At 36.0% G+C, this 19,272-nt stretch overlaps 1 protein-coding gene across 1 annotated transcript; it reads left to right on the top strand.

The window, feature by feature from the left end:
• The first annotated feature begins 4,307 nt into the window (after nucleotides 1-4,307).
• On the top strand, nucleotides 4,308-18,865 carry LOC149771715 (E3 SUMO-protein ligase ZBED1-like). The gene is made up of 3 exons (XM_089948189.1): nucleotides 4,308-4,384; nucleotides 10,843-10,904; nucleotides 14,380-18,865. The coding sequence occupies exons 2-3, from the start codon at nucleotides 10,848-10,850 to the stop codon at nucleotides 16,519-16,521; spliced, it is 2,199 nt and encodes a 732-aa protein (XP_089804315.1). The 5' UTR covers nucleotides 4,308-4,384; nucleotides 10,843-10,847; the 3' UTR covers nucleotides 16,522-18,865.
• Nucleotides 18,866-19,272: the final 407 nt, after the last annotated feature.

Here is a 19,272-nt window from a genome sequence, read left to right as displayed (position 1 = left end):
GATTGATGCTCTTCGATTTCTTACTATCCCTCTCATGACACTCACTAAACGTTGCGGCTCGAAAACCGTGTGGGGGATGTTTTCCTTCACGTCCGCGCTTTGACTTTAAGAACCGGGGGTTGTTTCCAGTCTAACCATCCATTGTCGACTCATCCTCCTACGAAGATGTGCTCCAAACTAGCTAAGCTCAACGAAGTCTACGTGAATTTGCATAGGGTCAGACACAGTCTGATACCGAAGCCAGAAGAAATAGAGAATGTGAGAATGTTAAAAATCACTGAAGACCTGATAGAAGAGCTCTTCAGAGAAGAAATGAACAGGGAAAAAGAAGAATGGACAGAGAAGTACAGACTTCAGAGACAGCAGCAACAGCAGCAACAACAGCAACAGCAGCAGCAGCAGCAGCCTGAACCTGACAGAGGCTTTGTCGATTGTCGTATCGACACCAAAGAGTTCTTCTTCTCTTTCCGAAGAAGCAGACCTATCGCCAGAAAGTCTATCCTCAGAGGACATCGCATTCTTAGAAACTAAAAAAAGAATGCCATAGCAAAACAAAAAAAAAACAGCCCTTTTCAGGGCTACCCAATACTCTAGAAAAGAAATAACGATCGATTTGCCAATGTGTGTAGGTAGAGTAGTGTGAAAATAAACACTAACTCTTTCTTAAAAAAATGTGAGGGTATGTGTTTGTGTGTTTGTGTGTTTGTGTTTGTAAGTGATAAAGTAGGTTGGTGTGGATAGTAGATTAAAATGATGTTTGTTTTTTTTGGGCTGTTTGAGGTGTATATTTGGGGTTAGATTGGATTGCTTTGCGTATGTGGATAGTCTATTGAAGTGATTTATAAAAAATTTTAAAATAGTGATGGGTAGCAAAAAAAGTGAGTGAGTGTTTCTTTTAGGTCCGCGCGTTGTTGTTTTTTTTGGTCATGATCTAGGTAAGATCAATTTTATGTTATTAGGGGATGTTTTCCATCACGTCCGCGCTTTCAGTATAAATTGAAAATCGCTGGGCAGTCAAGCTACCCTTGTTGATTGATCAACACAAGAATGAATAGCAGAATAGTGAAACTGTTAGAACTCCAGATGCACCTGGAATATGCCAGGCGCATAGTAAACGAACTGTCAGCGGAGGCTATAGTAGAAGAAGCAAGAGTAAAGAAGGAAGAGGAGGAGAGAAGAGAGAGGGAAGAAGAGGAAAAGAAAAGAGAAGAGAGGATGTCGTTCAATATTCCCGAGACAGAGGATTCGGGTGTTGAAGCGAATCATCCTCCCTCTGCGCTCCCCAGAAGAAAGGTGAAAGAAGACTGGGGAAGAAGATGCGTGTGTGGCGCCAGGCCAGGACGGTGCAACCATTAGATAGGTGCATCAGGAGTTCAAAAAACAGCCCTTTTCAGGGCTACCCAATACTCTAGAAAAGAAATAACGATCAATTTGCCAATGTGTGTAGGTAGAGTAGTGTGTATATAAACACTAACTCTTTATTAAAAAATGTGAGGGTATGTGTTTGTGTTTGTAAGAGCTCAGGTATGTTTGTGTGAATAGTAGATTATGGGTTTCTTTATTGTTTCTTAGCAAATGTGGAGAGTATAGTTTGGGTTATATTATATGAAATGAAAAAGTAGGGGGATGTTTTCCTTCACGTCCGCGCGTTGTTGGGTCATGATCTAGGTAAGATCAATTTTATGTTTTTAGGGGATGTTTTCCTTCACGTTCGCGCTTTGGGTATAAAACTAACAGTGTTAGCCATTGGAACCCATTCTACGGAATAAGCAAACAAGAAGATGCCAGCAGCTTCAGCTTTATACAACGATCTTATGGGAAGTTGGTATTGGATGGTAGATGGATTGAGTGTAGTAGAAAGGGTTGAACAGGAATGGAGGTATGCAGTGACAAAAGACTTCGTCTCAAGACAAGTAACCAGCCTCCACTTATCCGTAAATATTGTAAAAGAAATGATAGAGGATGAGGAGAAGAGAATCAGAGGTTTAATTAACCCACCGTATGTCAAAGTGGGTAAGTTAAAAGAAGCGATAGATCATGTGACGAGTGCAAGGTGCTTTCTAGAAGACATTGTAGAATGGACAGATTGGTGTTTCGCGAAGTGGGGGTTAGAAAAACTTAAGAAAGCTGAAGAACTAATGAGGAATTTGCTGACCGAAGAGGTCAAGAAGATCAAAGAAAAGTGGTCAAAGGAAAGAAAAGAAGAAGAAAATAGAAAAAAAAGGGATGAATTCGAAAAACTGAACACAAACTGGATGAAAATCCAAGAGAAGTTCCGGGCCATGGGCCACCCGGACTGGTTGCCGGAAACAGAAAAGAAAAAGAAGAAAGGAATGATGGACAAAATAAGAGGATGGTGGAAGAAGTTAAGAAGTTAAAAGAAGAAGAAGAAAAAACCCAAAGGCCCTTTTCAGGGCCCCATATTTCTCGAAAAGAGATAGCCTTTCCATTGCCTACCCCTTTTTTTAAAATTTAAAAAAAAAAAAAAAAATCCCATGTTAATTTCCCTTGTCGCTAAACAGTCCCACTATTTTTCTCCATGTTCATTTCCCTTGTCGCTCAACAGTCCCACAAATTTTCTGCATGTTAATTTCCCTTGTCGCCAGATTGTCCCACGATTTTTCTCCATGTTAATTTTCCATTGTCGCCAGATTGTCCCAAGGGGGTCTGTAATGCTAATTCCCATTGTCGCTAGGGTATCCCCCTTCACTACTAAGGTATGTTTGTGTGAATAGTAGATTATGGGTTTCTTTATTGTTTCTTAGCGTAGGTGAAGAGTATAGTTAGGGTTCTGTAAGCGCTCACGTACGATTGTGTGGATAGTAGATTATGGATTTTGTTTATTGTTTCTTAGCGTATGTGAAGAGTATAGTTAGGGTTCTGTAAGCGCTCACGTACGATTGTGTGGATATTAGATTATGGATTTTGTTTATTGTTTCTTAGCGTATGTGTTTGTGTGTTTGTGTTTGTGTGTTTGTGTTTGTACCCGCTCACGTACGATTGTGTGGATAGTAGATTATGGGTTTGTTTATTGTTTCTTAGCGTATGTGGAGAGTATAGTTTGGGTTTTGTAACCGCTCACGTACGATTGTGTGGATAGTAGATTATGGATTTTGTTTATTGTTTCTTAGCGTATGTGTTTGTGTGTTTGTGTTTGTGTGTTTGTGTTTGTGTGTTTGTGTTTGTGTGTTTGTGTTTGTGTGTTTGTGTTTGTACCCGCTCATTGAGTCATCCACCCTTGTGTCTTCCATGATGTTTAGGACGGACATGCTCATGTATGTCAGGTCCAAGTGGACTGTTGTTGATAGGACAGATACTAGTCAATGGATGAGGAGAGTTTACATAGAAAGACAAGGATGTCTCAAGAGGGTACTTGTGTATGGACCGGCAGTTAGAAGGAGTTTAAGAAGAAGAAGAAGAAGATGTGACAGATGCCATCTATGTTAATATTAATATTAACATAAACCCAAAGGCCCTTTTCAGGGCCAGCCATATTTCTCGAAAAGAGATAGCCTTTCCGTTGCCTACCCCTTTTTTTAAATTTAAATTTAAATTTAAATTAAAAAAAAAAAAATCCCATATTCAATTCCCCTTGTCCCTAGACAAACCCAAACTCTATTCCCATGTTAATTTCCCCTTGTCGCTAGACAGACCCACACTATAGTTCCATGTTAAATTCCCCTTGTCGCTAGAGTGACCCACGATTTTTCTCCATGTTAATTTCCCTTGACGCTAATCTGACCCACGATTTTTCTCCATGTTAATTTTCCCTTGACGCTAGAGTTGCCCAAGGGGTCTTGTAATGCTAATTCCCCTTGACGCTAGGTTGCCCCCATTTACTACTTTCCCCCACCCCAATTTTCAAACAGTGCGTGCATCAGTGCCAGATTAAACCCTGCGGAGGCCCTTAGACCCTTAGGCTGTCGAACTCTTCCCCCCCACCCCCCCCCCCGTCGCAAATTATCTCCTAATACGTTTGATTAATACTATTTTGATCCGTTGTCGTGGGGCTCTAGGCCGGTGCCTACTGTGCATATTTGGTAATCCGGCACTGGCGTGCATGTATGATTTATGGTCCCAGGTATATATTAGTCCACAGAAGTAAATATAAAGAATGTAAGATCATTCAAATGCTGTGTATACGTTTTTAATTGATTAACCATTAATTTAAATGCAAGTTTATTTATTGTTTAATTTGGAATTTACATTCGTTCCGCAACGTGTATTCCTTTCAAATCGTGTTTTCGGCAGCATCTATTTTCAGACTGGTTTTCCATCGCTAAATCAATATAATTACTATTTTGTGCAAGGAGGAAAACATTCTGTTGGTTCCACTGTGAGAAAATGTAGCTTCATTTTCATAATAGACTTGTCCGTGCTAAAAGTAAGTAATCGAAATAAAATTCAGAAAATGCATTATATATTTTAAAGAAAGAACGCGTTGATATTTAGTACTGATCTGGTATATTAGCCGTAAAATTAATATGTAGAACAGTATCAGGTACGATCACGGGTTCGTTACAAAGAAAATTGGGGAGTTAAAAACGGGATAAAATAACACACGGTGTACATGCTAAAACATGTGACATGCAGCGGCGATGTAATGGCTGTCGCTGGCAGGCGGTTCCAAAGACGGATACCTGTGGGGAAGAGGTTCTTATATGTAGCCACGGAACAGTATGGTACCCAATATCTGATGGCATGACCTTTGGTTGATGCTTATACGGGGATCAAGTACCCAGTTAGGAATTCAGAATGAACACAAAAGATACTTTTAGCTGTTTTCACCATAAGGAATAGAATGAAAGATAAAAGATATTTTAAAATTCTTTAGTGAAAACTATACAAACAGTAAAATTTCTTTTCATGTTTTAATTGCATTACACCAACAACCAGTGATATCAAAGTACTAGCTATGAACAAAATGTGATTATCATGCTTTTGATACCTGGCATCTTTGTTATTAAAATGACTGGCTTCAGTGTGTCAGGTTATAAAGACGTTATAACAGCTAATTTTCTCAGGTTGACCACACAAATCAAACATTTCAGTAAATGAATATTATAACAAGGCCAAAACTATTTACACAGCCACTGTGCACCTTTGCTGCAAAAGGCTATTTGCAGGGACCGCTCCGGTGGCCTAGTGGTTAGAGTGCCCATCTCGGATGCAGGAGGTCGTGGGTTTGTTCCCCGGCTGAGTCATACCAAAGACTTACAAAGATGGTACTTAAGCTGCCTCATTTGGTACTCAGCATGAAGAGGTTAGTGTTAGGACTGGTCGGCCTGGTGTCAGGATAATGTGACTGGGTGGGACATCATGCCACATGTCTGTGACGTGATACCCCAGTGCTAGACATCACTATAAACTGTCACACTGCAGACATCATAGCGATATAACTGAAAAATTGTTAAAGCTACATTAAAAATCCAAATCACACACACACACACACACAATTTGCAGGGCCACTATGTATCTCATTTTGAAAGACCCTTTGCACAGCAATAGGGCACGTCTGCTGCTATGTAGCTGATCAGTGAAATATACTAATTTTGCAGCTTATCAATATTTTCAAGTCGGTGTATTTAATACTTGTACAACACTATACTGCTTCACCAGTGGTAGAAATATAAACTTTCAAATATATATTCAGTGAATCTCTTAGGTGAAAAATAATAGTATTGTCATTCAGTTGTTCATTTATTCGCTCAGAACACTCACATTTTCTTTTTATTTTAAGCCTAGACGAGTTGGCTAAAATGTATTAAGATTTCTAGGATATGTTTACTGTTTAGTTTCTACATGTTTTGTGTACATTTGCAAATTAAATCTGAGTAACATAATTCTTTCTGAATCAAATGTAACAAAACATACTCTTAAAATGAACATTTGCCCTATAGATCATAAATGTGAATAACACATTCTTTCATAATTCAAGGTAACAAAACTTAAAAATGATAATGCACTTTGTAGGATTCATTCCAGGGTCTTTTACGTGACAGCTCTGCATATTTCCACTTGACCACAGTGACTATGCTGGATGATAACATTTCTTTACTTGTACTGATTCCATTAATTGATAACAAAATTGTGTACTGTTGTGGTAAATTTTAATTGCCCAATTTTTTCTTTCTTGGGGAGATCCAGTTACTCACCTGCCGGCCTATACTTATGTTTGCACACCATATCATAACCATTTTAATCCAAACTGAAACAGTCACTGATCACAGTGTGAATATTGCTAATAAATGGCGGATGTGCACAATTTAATACATGGTTGTTATACCAAATATGTACTATGTAACAATTTCCTTTGCTATGGTGTTTGTAGACTGACATATAGGTCACCAAATCAGAAAGGGTATTGATGGGTAGGTTATGTTTAGCCAAGTTTACATAACTGGCAATATTTTTTTTTAAATCGCCCGTAATGCATTGACTGGTCGCTATGAGAATAGTCTTTTCTATTGTGACCACAGGATGGCTGTGTGAATGGTATTTCCAAAAGTTGGTACACTGCAGCAGTGCAAATAGACACTTCCTTATAACAAAGCCATGGAATACATAGTACAGTAGTTAGGAATTTGGCCAGGAAGATTAAAGTCAGATGTTGTAACATGTGATCCAACAAGAATGTAATAAACAGTGTTTGCTTTATATATTTATATACAGAGTAGATTCTTGATCATCCTAAATCTCTGGGACTTGAACTTAAGTGCATGAAAATCCTCTGTGGGTCAGATTGAATAGAAAACAAACGTGGGTGGGGGGACAAATTAAAAATTTGGAAGAGTTTATTGATGCACAAATGAGGGTAAAGGGAAACATTGTATATCTCTCAACAGAGTTTAAAAGGAGTTGTAGACTCTTCACTCTTGGAACTGGGGAGTCCACAGCTCATTTCTTTAGAGTCCCTGGCATAATCTTGGGAGTCACTCATTTTTCAGACAGTAGAAAGGACAATGAAAAGTATATGGTCATTTTTTAATAGGTATTAGGATTGAATTTTTGGCCATTCTTAATATCACACTGAAAAGAGAATATTTTTCAGTAAATATAATTTTGAGTTAAAACATTATACATGTAAACTTATAATTCTCTTTTACTCCAACAACAAATATCTACAACAATAATAACATCATGAACAATTAGTTTTAATCCCAAGAATGGCCAGTTAGAATGCTGTGTAGTTTTGTTTGCAAGCAAAATAGCATCTCCATTCACACCAAAGAAGCTAACATGAGTAAATACTGAGCATTACACTGTACCATATATAAATGAAAAAATATACAACGTATCATATGTGCAAGAATCTAATTCATAATAGGTATGTTAATTAGTAACAAAAGATAATATTGCTAAATGCCTTAAGAGCTAAATAACCTAAGTAATAAAGATGGAATATAATATGGGGTCTATAGAAAAGATGATTTGCGATAATCTTTGTATCTGTACAGTATCCAAATAGCTTGAGACTGCAGATATGAACTGTTTTCAAGATAAATAAATTCACATAAACTTTAGCTGCTGACACTCAAGTATCTTAAGTTTAAATGGAACGTTTGCCTATTTTTTATGCCTTTTGTTGAAATAATTAATGTCATTTTCATCATGTCAGTTTCCTGAAAAATGATAACATATTTTACTGACTCGTACAAGAACACACATGCAACCATAAATGTGCACAGACACAGACACATATCTGTTGATATTATTGGGTAATAATGAAAAAGAAAGATACAAAATTCATTTTGTGATAAACTAGTAAATATAATCAGTTGGGAACTGTTTTGTGCAGAAATGTACCATATTCAGTGTATTATCCAGACTGCATCCTTGCACCAATTTTCACAGTAGATTTCCAAAATGATTATGTAAACATTTGTATTGTGTCATAGTGGCACTATATGTGTGCTTACACTCAGTGTTCCAACTATTCATTATGTCATCAGTACACTTAGTTTTATAACATGGATGAAGCTTCTCATTGATCAAGATTACTTTGTACCGTAAATTTATAGACCTCTTAGTGACTAGATCATAAAGAATGTCTCACTTTTTCAGGCACACTACATGTGTTATTTAAGATGGTAATGGCCAAAGGTTTACTGTTCCTTTAGAGACCATATGAAATGATCAAATTGAAATATTCATCAAATACATGTACCATGTTGTTGAACTGATCAAATGGAAAATATCCACTAAAAATGGAATAATTTCACTGCTTATATCCCAGATAAAAAGGTTGACTTCAAAGTGACCAGAATGAAAATGAAGATTTCACATTGTAAACAACTGTTAAGTAAATTAATAAGGAAACACCATGCACAGAGTTGTTATTCAGTCAGTGTTCTGTTTTTAAGCACCCTATCTGTAGAAATTCTTGTATTAGATAAGAACATGTACTGAGAACTGGAGAACAGTTTATTATGAAAGAAAGCTACATGTATTACTATGAATTTACCACAGTAATTTAACTGTGTTCTTAATTGCATCAGTGTCATATGCACTAATTGTATAATAGGCATGACCCTTATGACTTTATTTTATGGAAAGGTGGAGTAACTACTCCACACAGTGTATACTCCTTGCAGTCTGAAATATAGAACCTGAAAGATGGGGTACAGAAGCTTCCCAGAAGGCTAGATTTCTTTTAGATCTTTTGAGAGGAGTATCTTTCTTAAGAATTAACAGGGCTCTGAATTACATGTATTCAGGATTAACTACATATTTTGAATACAATACAGTTGTGACTTGTACAGTAATCCCTGAATACATACATATGGGCTTGTTGCACAAAAATCCCTGAATAAAACATAAATAGGGGACTTCTAGTGTAGTCAACCCAGAATTAAAAATACATATTGGACTTCTAGTAACTTACCATAATTCTTGAATAAAGTATACACACACGTCTTTTCGTACAGTAATCCTTGAATAAAACATATGGGACTTGTATGGTAATCCCATAATAAAATGTACACATATGTGACATGTAATACAGTAATCCCTGATTAAAACGTGCATATGGGACTTGTAATAGAGTCATCCCAGAAAAAAAAGATATAACTTGTGGTACAGTAGTTCCTAAATAAAACGTGCATATAGGACTTGTAATACAGTAATCCCAGAATAAAATGTGCATATGGGACTTGTAATACAGTAATCCCAGAATGAAACATATAACTTGTGGTACAGTAGTTCCTGAATAAAACTGGCATTGGGAGGCATAGAGCATACCACCTTACAGTGAAGTACATAATACAGTACTCTGTCCTTCGAAGGCCCTTCATTGGATAACGCTGTTACTATTATAAGGTAAGCTTGGTCATGGATCGCATTTCATTAAGTGATAGTAAAATTAAATATGTACTTCATTAGGTGGTATATACTCAATGGCTCCCATATATTTTGATGAGGGAGTACCTTCGATATAATTTTATTGCTAAATGGAATTGTATCCATGACCATACTTGCCTTATAACAGGAATCATGTTATAAGAAAGGACTTTACAAGGAGTGAGTGCTGTACTGAAACTCAAAGAAGAATGCCATGAAGACATGCATAATTTAAGTAGAGTGCCTTGAAAGTGTATTGTACATCATGAAGATCTTTTTTTAAACATGGTTAAGCTGTATATTACATGCAGTACAGTGAATAATGCCTTAAAGGTCACCTGTATTAAGCAATCACATGTTGCATTTTTGTAAAGCAGCCTCTTTTAAGGTCCAGAAGAACAAATAGTGCCAGAAATAAACCTTTATTATGTAATCGTTGGCCATTATTGTCATGTCCAAAGACTTGTGTTATCTCTCAGTGTTCCGTTTCTCAAATAATACAAACATTTCTTATGCTTAGATATTTGTTTTGGTGATGTGTATTTTAAACAAAAGGCTGTATAATACAATTTGCAAATGTTTTAATAATAAGTTGCCTGTTTGAGTATAAACCTGTACACAGAGTAAAATAAAGATCATTTCAGTTAGGATTGTGTTCATATTCCACAGTGAATTTTCCACACAGTCTGTCAGATGGGATTGTGTACATGTTCTACAATCTGTCTGTCAGGGTGATTGCTTGAGAGGGATTTTGCTGTATATCCGTATGTAACATGTCTTTTCATTAATTATCACTGATACAGTGTTGTTCATCAGTGTGTTGCTGATCTCTTTTCATTAATTATCACTGGTACAGTGTTGTAAATCAGTGTGTTGCTGATCTCTTTTCATTAATTATCATTGGTACAGTGTTGTATATCAAGTTTTTGCTAATCTCTTTTCGTTAATTGTCATTGGTACAGCTCTGTATACTTGGTATGTTGCTGATTGCTTCATTAATCATCACTGGTACATTGTGGTATATGAGTATGTTGTAGGTAATATATTTTCATTGATCATCACTGGTACAGTGCAGTATGTCACTGATCACTTTTCATTAATCATTACTGGTATAGTGCATTATATCAGTATGTCACGGATCTCTTTATATTGATCATCAGTGGTAAGTGCTGTGTATATGTATTGTAGGATCTGTAGCAAATTACATGCTGTTCAAAAGGAAAAAGAACATAAAACTCTTGTATCGCAGCAAATTTGACTTTAATAAGCAAATGCCTCTTGTACTTGATTTAATTGTATCTGTAGTGTGAGTCAGAACTTAAGCATTAAGGGTTTAGATCTGTTACACATTTATACTGGTCCATTCTTGAGGTGATCTTGCATATATTTGTGTCATGAATCCACCTAATACTGACATATAGAAAATAAAATGTTGATGTAGCTGACTTGCAAATATCAGTTTCACTCCAAGCAACTCACAGACATGACTTTTTTATCTTACAGAATTGATGCTGGGCAAAAATTCCAGGGAAAATAATTTCTGTGTCCTGCCAAAGCATGACAAGGTGAGATAAAATAAGGAGATATAAGACCTTAAGAGTTACACTTTTTTGGAAACAAATATTCTTGGTGTATAATTGCTATGCGTAGTGGTTCTCCCTCCCAGAGCCAGTAAAAGACATGGCAATCATCCTATGGAGAGGGCACCTTCAATACACAGGGCAACCTTGTTTTTATTGCACTGGTGTTCAGTTTAATATAGGTATGATAACAATAATAATAAAATAATAATACTGATAACAAATTATTATTATTATTTATTATTATTCATTGAATAGATTGAATACATATTTTTAGGACTTTAAATGTCTTAGTTTTTATAATACAATTTATAAATAGGATACAAAGTGTAAAATAGAGGAAGTCATTTCATACATATGATTATAATCTGTACATCCATGGTGCAAGCATGAAAAATTTCATCAAATAGCTTATGTATTTATACAGTTTTCCAGATAACAGTGTATACATGTTGTAAAATATAAGCACTACCTGCTTACTGCAGTTGTAGTTTTTCTGATGAGTGGACAGTAATTGGCATGTCATTTAGAAGAAAGAAAGTTGACAATGCCAATCCACAATCTGCAAAGATAATTCAGACTGGAAAAGATAATCTCTTTAATGGTCTCTGTTCATTGGCATGCAAAACAATGCTGATTGATTCAACACACTTGCAAGCAGTTGCATACCAAAGACTTACAAAAATGGTACTAACAGCTGCCTTGCTTGACACTCAGCATTAAGAGGTTAGTGTTAGGACTGGTTGGCCTGGTGTCATGATAATGTGACTGGGTGGGATATCATGCTACATGTTTGTGGCATGATGCCCCAGTGCTAGACATCACTATAAACTGCCACACTGCAGACATCATAGCAATATGACTGATTTTTTTTTAAAGCTACGTTAAAAATACAGATCACATCACATCACACACATCCAAGCAGTTGAAGGTTGGGATGGTGCAGTCCACTTTCATAGATTCATTACAATTATAATCTTTGTTCTACACAGATATTCATATCATGGATTTAACTATAAATTGATGTTGGATCTTAAGAAGCCAGAGAAAGTTAGTGTCAGACCTAAATATAAGTCAAGTTGACCTGCATTGCTCAAATTTTTTTAATATCAGTAAGGGAGGAGTCCTCTCTCTCTCTCTCTCTCTGAGGATCAGACCACATCATTCGGAGGCAAATGCATCAATACGGTTGCACTGGTTAAATTCCTGAAGATGGTGAGTCACCAATTTTTCATTGATAATGCATGGCAGAGACAGTTTTGTTTTTGGTATTATAAAACAGTCAGCATTCGGTAGTTGCATTGTTTTGGAAGACAACATCAGGATCAAGAAAGAAAATACAGACCAGAAAAAGTGAAAAATCATGAATCTGTCCATTTTATTACATCTTGCAAGTTGTATTACTGCAAAGCTCGAAGAGCAGTCTGAAGAGTAACCAAAGGCAAACCCATAGAGTTTGTCAGTGGTGGTGTGTGTTGATACCAAGAACCAAAGGCTGATTTGCACCAGGATGTAACTGTGATGTCAGCAAATATCATGTACTGTAATCAGTTGGATACACTGAGTCAGCATTTAAATAGGTTCTCAGAGAAGTGCTTGCAGGCCATCACTGTGACAGTCAATTGACTCATTTCACATCTTAATTGATGAAGGCATATCACATTTATGTTGATTACATTGAAACACAATTAAAAGTAAAATTTAAACATGAATTTGACTTGGCACAACTTCTTGAATTGTTTTTTTCTTCCAACATTTTCAAGTCAGTACTTCACTGTTGTATTGTGCTATTAAATAAGAAAATAATTTTGATAAGGAAAATGCTACAGAATATATATCTTTTTCAAATTTGCAATTTCATGACAACAGTTTTGAAGTTCTAGGCATTAACCATGATTTTCAATACCAAAACAAGTAAAGTAGCCATTCTTTTTCCTTTTCTGTAAGAACAAAAAAAGAACGGTATTAAATCTAGCTCTGCATTGTAAGTTGTTTTATAAGTTATCAAACTCGCTAAAATGAGTGAGTAGTACAGTAAAACCTGTCTTGAGAGACCACTGCTATGAGAGACCACCTGTCTTGAGAGACCAGGTTCTCCATGTACAGATTTAGAGATTATATAGTGTTATAACCTGTTATGAGAGACCACCTGTCATGAGAGACCATTATGTTTTGGCAGAAGGGGTGGTCTTTCAAGACAGGTTCCACTGTATACATGTATTACTATTTTTGAAGTATTGGCCATCTTGACACAAGGTTTTCACTAAAAACAGTTTTCATCATATGCTGCTGTTTGTAATTGAAAATCATGCCAGTGTGACCTACAAATTAAAAAAAATCTTACAATGGCTACTCCAAAGCGAATAGATGCACCAAGAGTTTAAAAAAACCCCAAAAGACATTTTGGTTGCAGTATATAGTTTTTCCTGATCAGCCATTTGGAAATCTTTATATGAGTACTTTTCTCGAAAAGGATGGTTTTATTAACATGGGTTTTTCACATAAGCAGTATTATACCAAAATGTTGCTTGTTTTGAATGAAAATGATCATATGACCTTCAATAACAGTACAGTTGTGTCTTTCTGGAAAATGTTATCATTACTGCACTGATGTGGGTTTTTCACTAAAACACTTCTTTGAATACTGAATTAGTTGTTAAAATGAAATTGGTTCATATCTGACCACCAGCATATCCACACTGTTGTGAAGGTGTTTTGAAACCAAACCTAATTGACACTGTTGTCAGCTAAAGGTCATTGCTTGCATTATTGTCCTTCACTAAGCCAGTGAAGACAGTGACTTGTATATATACAACAGAATTTTGACCCAACTTTTTATTTGGTTGCTTTCCGGTGAATAACTTCATAGCAATCTAACCTTGATTGGAAGGTCAAAGGTTTTTACTGTGGTTTCAAGCCGTACTGGCTACTGAGCATGATAACAAAAGCAGATGTGAATAGATTTTTTATGAAACTCAGTTTGTGGATATATCTGAATATCTTGAATGAAGTCACTTAAATAACCTTTGTTTTTGTTTTTTGCTTTTGAATTTTTTTTATACAAACACCAGACTCAGCATGTAAGAATATCTTGATATTGAGAGAAGTTCAGTTTCTTTCTGTCCATGATATTAGGTTAAAGTTCAAGGTTATGCCGGATAATTTTGTACTGCAGTTACAGATATCTTGTGAGCATGATAATTAGATATGTAACAAGCTGATTTTGCTATACATACAAAGTTTGTTGGTTGTAAATTCTTAAAAAGATAGTGTTAATACTTGGTTGTTAAAATCAATAACAGGACAGAATAAATGATTTTATCTTGATTCCTGGTACATTGTTTCAGTCAGTAGAGCAGTAGTCCTTTCAAGGGATTCTTATTTGATTTAAACAGGGACTTGTATTGGGCCTCAAAATCGGCATGTGAATCTTAATGTGAATTTTCTCTGTCTTTTACAGAATTTTATGGAGCAAGAAGCTGAGCATGGTTTTAGCAATCTGAGTTCCATGGAGTTGCATTGTACAAGTAGTTCAGGCTCTGAAGATGACAATGGGTGTGCAGCCGCAGCAGAACAAGAAAATCAACAGGTAACAGCATCACCACTGCCTAGAAGGAGACAAAGTGAGCCACAAGTGGCTAGCACCAGATCAGATTCTACGGCTGCTGTTAAGTTAAAGGAATTTTGGGGTCGAGCAACAAGTGATGTTTGGCGCTTCTTTAGATTTGAGGTAGATCAGAATGGATGCTACATAGACAAAAAGTTGGCTGTTTGTTTAGAATGCAAAAAGAGGATCAAGTATTGTGGGAACACCACCAACTTGGCACATCACTTGTACAAGAAGCATTATATCCTTAGGCAAGGCCAAAACCCACCTGATCAGCCAAATACCTTCCCTGTGAATGTGCACAGTGCATTACCAGGAGGCACCAAATTCCAGGTCAGAAAAAATGAAAAATTGCCTGTAGACTCATCAAAGCTGAGAAAAGTTACTGATGCTTTATCTAAATTCTTTTACAAAGAATTGTGTCCATTGAGTATTCTAGATTCAAATAGTTTCAGGGAGCTTTGTCACGCTCTTGATCCTGACTTTGGTCTTCCACATCAGCATTATTTCATCAGTAATGTGCTAACTCCCTTGTATGAAAATGAAGTCGCTCATCTTAAAGAAAGTGTGTCTGCTGCCAAGTGGCACTGTATCTCTTTTGAAATTTGGCAGAGTTATCAGTCAGAGACAAGTGTAACGGTCACTTGTCATTTTATTAATGATGGTTGGCACCTAAACTCGTACTGTTTGCAAACTTTTTCTCTACGATCTCAAAAAAGTGGCTACTTAGTGCAGAAATTAAAACTTTTGGTTGAGGAATGGAATCTTAATAATCCAGTTGTTGTGTTTGATCCCAGACATGGTTTTGTAAATGAAGCAGTCAAGTTCTTGAAATGGGTGCCAATGCCATGCTTGGGACATAGTCTGAATTCAGCCATCAGAAAGGCTTTAAATTTGCCAAGAGTTGCTAATCTCCTGGACAGTGTGAGAAATGTAGTAGCATTTGTACAAAAAAGTGGGGATGCTGCTGAAATCTTGGAAGAAAAGCCACAGTTGTCACAAAGTTTGTCAACCAACTTACAGATGGATAATGACTCGTTGTGGAGTTCTACTCTTGATATTCTTGAAAAATTCATAGAGCAAGAACGTACTCTGTGTGCTGTCCTCGTTACCAGTCCCTCTGATCGTCACCTGATTCCATCAGAGAAAATGATGTCGGAGATTAGAAATCTGGTTGAAATTCTTCAGCCGTATAAAATGGCCACAGTTCACTTGTCGTCTGCTCAGTATCCATCTTCCAGTACATCTTCCATCCTGTTTCCTGTTTTGGAAAAACTGAGGTCCAGTTTAATCAAGAGTCCTACTTCAGTCGATTTTGGACAGTGTTTGAAGTCTGCCATCCAAGAGGAGCTGACTGCCTATTACCAAGAAGAAACATTGCAACAATTCATGCTTATATCATCAGCCATGGACCCTAGGGTTAAAAGTTTGTCCTTCTTATCACAGGCCAAACGAGAACAAGTATTTAATGAAGTAAAATTAGAAGCCAGGAATTTTCGAAGCAGAGAAATAACTGCAGAAGGCAGCGAGCAGACAGAAACTATTGTAAATATCAAAAGAGAGATTTTTGAGCCAGATGAAGTCAACTGGATGAATTTTAGTTCATCCTCAGCTACAGTGTCACAAACACATGCTGACAGATACAGAATGTCACCTCCTGCTAAAAAGACAAAAACAGATGATTTTGGTTCATGGTTGGGAGACATTGTTTTGACTTCAGATGAAAACCCAGAGCAAATTGATAACGAATTACAGAGATATCGCATAGAAAGAGACTTTTCACTGAGTAGCAACCCCATGGAGTGGTGGAGAGTTTACAGTGGAACATACCCACATCTCTCATGCATAGCGCGAAAGTACCTGTGTGTGCCAGCAACAAGTGAACCCCCAGACAGAGTTTTCTCCCTTACCTCAAATGCTACACATGCTAAATGGGCTTGTCTTGATTCCAGCACAAGAAACATGATGATTTTTCTCAATCAGAACTTGAAATAAATGTCCAGCTTGCATCAACATGTACCCAGCTGCTGGTTCTACTTTTGATTTCAAGCTAACAGTGTTGCCTAAGAAGTGGATAAATCTACCAGCATGATACCCTGGTGAAACTCAATTTTGGCTCAAGGAAGCTTAAGTTTTACATGTTGGTTGCATGCAGGCATGTCCCAGAAAATTGAGAGAGAGGGAGAGAGTTCATGCTTTTTCAGAATGCTTTATATTCTGCAGGTTTGATAGTGTATCTATGTATGTATGGATGGATGCATGCATGCATGCATGTATGTATGTATCTATGTATGTATCTTTATTGAGCATTTATGTATAGTGGTGATGCTACTGTTACATAAATGTCCATACTTTTATTTCTCTGTGAATCCATTATTTGAAGATAGACTGTGTAAGCCTATCACATCCATTAAGTTGTATATGTTTAGGTTAGTCTTGCATATGACAAACAGGCAATAAATATTTATGGTTTATGTTGACAGTTTAATATCATATGTACATCGATTCTGCAGAATTTGCCAACTTTAAGGTCCATACTGAACCACAAGACATGAGAGAGTATGCTACTACATATTCCTTATGCTGGTCGGTCTGCTGCTTGCCACATTCTTGTCAAAAATTGTTTTGTTGCCTCTTGCCAGTTTCATGGTGTCTAGTTTGTAAATGACATAACATGCAAGACTTCTGTTTTTCTTGTGTGTTTGGAAATAAACACTTGTCTCTAATGATTAGTCATGTATATTTTTTAAAGTGCAGTTGATTTACCAGAACGTCAAGCATTTTCCATCTCTGTATAAAGCAATTACAGGACACCTATACTGACTGTTTGGCAAATGATTATATGTAATTGAAACGATGCGGGTGGTTGCGGGTTCGAACCCCGGCCAAGTGATACCAAAGACATAAAAAAAATTGTGCTAGCAGCCGTCTTGCTAGGCATTCAGCATTAAGAGGTTAGTGCTGTGTTATGTATTTTTGACTTAATTTGTATTTGATTTAATTTATTTGTTAGTTTAAATTTTTTTGTTTATTCCATTACTTGCTATTGTAACTTTATTTACTGGAATAGAGTTCAGTTCTGAATGGTTTTGTTTAATTTTGACGTAAACTACTTTATAGTATCTAATGCTGACCTAGTTCTTGACCTTGATTCAGAAATCAGAGTTGTGGTAAACTTTTTAAATTTTTTAAATTCTTTCTCAAGTAAGATTCATACGGTGAAATCAAGGCCATATTTGGAGTACGTGATAAATAACATGTAGTGATTGTTACAAACTGGTTTTTCCAGAGGATTGACCCACTCCTGGGCATCTGTTTTGCATTGTAGCTAGATTTATTATTGATGTTTTGAGAAATAATACTTATTTTTGCTATAACACTTGAGAAGTCAAAGTGTTTTATGTTGTGAACAGTTTTTGGGTTAATTATTTTGTTTAATTTAATTTATTTGAATTACAAGTTTGTTTTCCCTAGAAATACTTGTCTTCTAAATTAATTCTTGGACAAGGACAGTTATCAAAATCTACACAGAATTCAAACACTGGAATATTTTCAGTGATTCAACAAAGAACTGTTAACACATGAGTGCGACACTGACTACAGCATATGTCATCGCCTTCCATTTTGGATTTCATTGGGATTCGAACTCTGTTTCATTGCGACTTTGTTTACTAGGACTTCTATTTTTTAATTCTTAGATTATTTTCGGATTAATTTTGGAGATGATTCGTAGAACCATACGTTCTTTTTCTCATTTTTACCTTGTTTTTCTAGGGAAATAATTATTTGTTAAATTTTACAAAGCTTGTTGTCTTCATTTTTTTCTTATGTTTTGTAAGAGCCTAAACACGTAACAGCTAAGACTGTTCAGCCCAGTGTCAGGATGATGTGACCTGGTGGGATATGACGCATCATGTCTATGACATAATGCCCCAGTGCTAGACATCATTATAAACTGTCACACTGCAGACATCACACACACACACACACACATACACATGTATTTGCATACAAATAAGTTATTGCAAATCAAATTATGTATGTAAATAATTTCAAAACCACGGTTATTTTCAGGTGGGGCATTCATTATTGTTGAGTCAGTGGAAGTGATGAGTTTTTCAGCTATCTGATTTTGCTCTCCTAAGAATTTTATTTTCCCTGTATCAATTCAACCCTATCTTTTTTCTTTGTATACTTATGTCTACATGTACTATTGGATTTATCTTTTATCTTTTTTCATAACTTCATTTGTTGGCACAAGTTTTTATTATGTAGGAAAGACAACAACAAAACAATAATGTTTATATGTACAAATAAATATTACACATCTTCAAGAAAACATGTTATATTTTATCTTATTTTGTTAAAACTTTTGTTGATTTTATATGATAGTGTTTTGGGGCAAACTCAAATTTCCCAAGGGACAAGATCAGTTGACTTTTTAAAAAAAATTCTATGCCTGGTGTTTTTGATTTTGTTTTGAAAAAAATCATAAAAAATGTTACTTTTAAAAGGCTGTTTCTGATTGGTAATAATGGAAACTGAGTCTCACTCCCTAAATAAGTGTTTTATAATTTTCTAGCCCTGTATTCTCTAAACATTTTGAGCAGAAAGCTTATGCTAAAAACACCTAAATGTATTTGGAAATATTTAACAGGAGAAAAAAAATATTCTGAAAAGTTTTCTTGTCAAAAATTGTTTTGATGCATGTCACTGATTTCAAGGTGACTAGATGAGAATTGTCAA

This window comes from Sinohyriopsis cumingii, unplaced genomic scaffold (genome assembly GCF_028554795.1).
Source record: "Sinohyriopsis cumingii isolate HCF-2022 unplaced genomic scaffold, ASM2855479v2 utg001710l, whole genome shotgun sequence".
NCBI lineage: Eukaryota > Metazoa > Mollusca > Bivalvia > Unionida > Unionidae > Sinohyriopsis > Sinohyriopsis cumingii.
The sequence above is the reverse complement of the archived record's forward strand: the minus strand, read 5'-3'. Positions and strand labels throughout refer to the sequence as shown.

Bases quoted from the DNA above. Each gene is read 5' to 3' on its own strand.
- LOC149771715 (XM_089948189.1), top strand. From the start codon at position 10,848: ATGCTGGGCAAAAATTCCAGGGAAAATAATTTCTGTGTCCTGCCAAAG. The intron at 10,905-14,379 runs GTGAGATAAAAT...TGTCTTTTACAG, and splicing joins TCCTGCCAAAGCATGACAAG to AATTTTATGGAGCAAGAAGC.